At 34.1% G+C, this 1,124-nt stretch overlaps 1 protein-coding gene across 4 annotated transcripts in view; it reads right to left on the minus strand.

The window, feature by feature from the left end:
- LOC107101577 (DNA-binding protein RFX7-like) overlaps window positions 1-1,124 on the minus strand; it is a 21,901-nt gene that overhangs the window by 15,217 nt on the left and 5,560 nt on the right. For all 4 annotated transcript variants that reach the window (XM_015400531.1, XM_015400534.1, XM_015400533.1 and 1 more), the window contains exon 2: window positions 127-160. In XM_015400531.1, the coding sequence (XP_015256017.1) occupies window positions 127-160 (34 nt within the window). The remainder of the gene's footprint in view (window positions 1-126; window positions 161-1,124) is intronic.

Genomic DNA, 1,124 nt, shown 5'->3' on the forward strand with positions numbered 1-1,124 from the left:
ACTTTTTTTTTTTCAGTGGCCCTAATCCTCTTCCATAAATTTCATATAATTAGAGGAAACATATTTAGGGATATAAATGTGGTGAAAGTAAAATGAATGGTTATAAAGTGTAGGATAGACACTTACCAATATGTTGTCCACTTTTGATTGTACAGATTTACTGAAATGAGACAAGAGAACAAAACATGCAGGAGAAGATGTTAAAACAGTCTGCAAACAATCCATTCAATTTAAAACAACTTTCTTAATGTTAATAATGCAGCTAAAATCCTCAGCACTTTGAGGATTCACATTTTGAAAGAGAAATGCAAAATATATCATATAAAAATCTGTAACAGTTGTAGCTGCACAAAACTTTGATCCTATTTAAACTTTCCTTGACTTTGATGCCATTTTGGCGTCACGATCAAAACCAAGAGGAGGAGCAAGAACACGAGGGAAACTGGACAAAGTGTGAGGAAAATTTAGCGCTGCGTTATGCAGATCCTAAATCATAAATCATGAAGTGAGATGGAGCCTTATGGCGGTCTGACAAGCGTTATCCCAAAATGGAAGTAACTGTACTAAATAATAAAGCAAAAATAAAGAACATTTGTGGCCATTTCTTGACTCCAGAAAGCTGGAATAGGAAAATATTTTCTCTGTTTCAAAAACTCATTAAGAACAAATTATTAGGGATGCTCGATATTGCCTTTTTTGCCGATATTCCATACGTCGATATTCCAAATGCTGAATTTTTGATTCCGATATAAGCCGATACTGATATAAACTAATTTCACATCTTGCCAGTCACAAAATTTTAGGCATAAACTACATTTACTGTGATGCCGCACTACAAACTGTATACATACACACAAATAATTAAATTATCTTATTATCTGTTATTTTTAAAATTGATATTAGGAACAAAAAAATCGATATTAACTCCAGCACCCAAAAATCCCCATATATCAACAAATGGATTTTTTCCCACCCCCCTAATCAGCTTACTGTGAAAATTAGGGCTGCAACAACGAATCGATAAAATCGATAAAAATCGACTTTTAAAAGCGTTGGCAACGAATTTCATCATCGATTAGTTGTGTCGCGCGATTAATGCGACATTCGCCACCGTTGTCATCACT

Source organism: Cyprinodon variegatus, unplaced genomic scaffold (assembly GCF_000732505.1).
Source record: "Cyprinodon variegatus isolate N-32 unplaced genomic scaffold, C_variegatus-1.0 Scaffold1115, whole genome shotgun sequence".
NCBI classification, from domain to species: domain Eukaryota; kingdom Metazoa; phylum Chordata; class Actinopteri; order Cyprinodontiformes; family Cyprinodontidae; genus Cyprinodon; species Cyprinodon variegatus.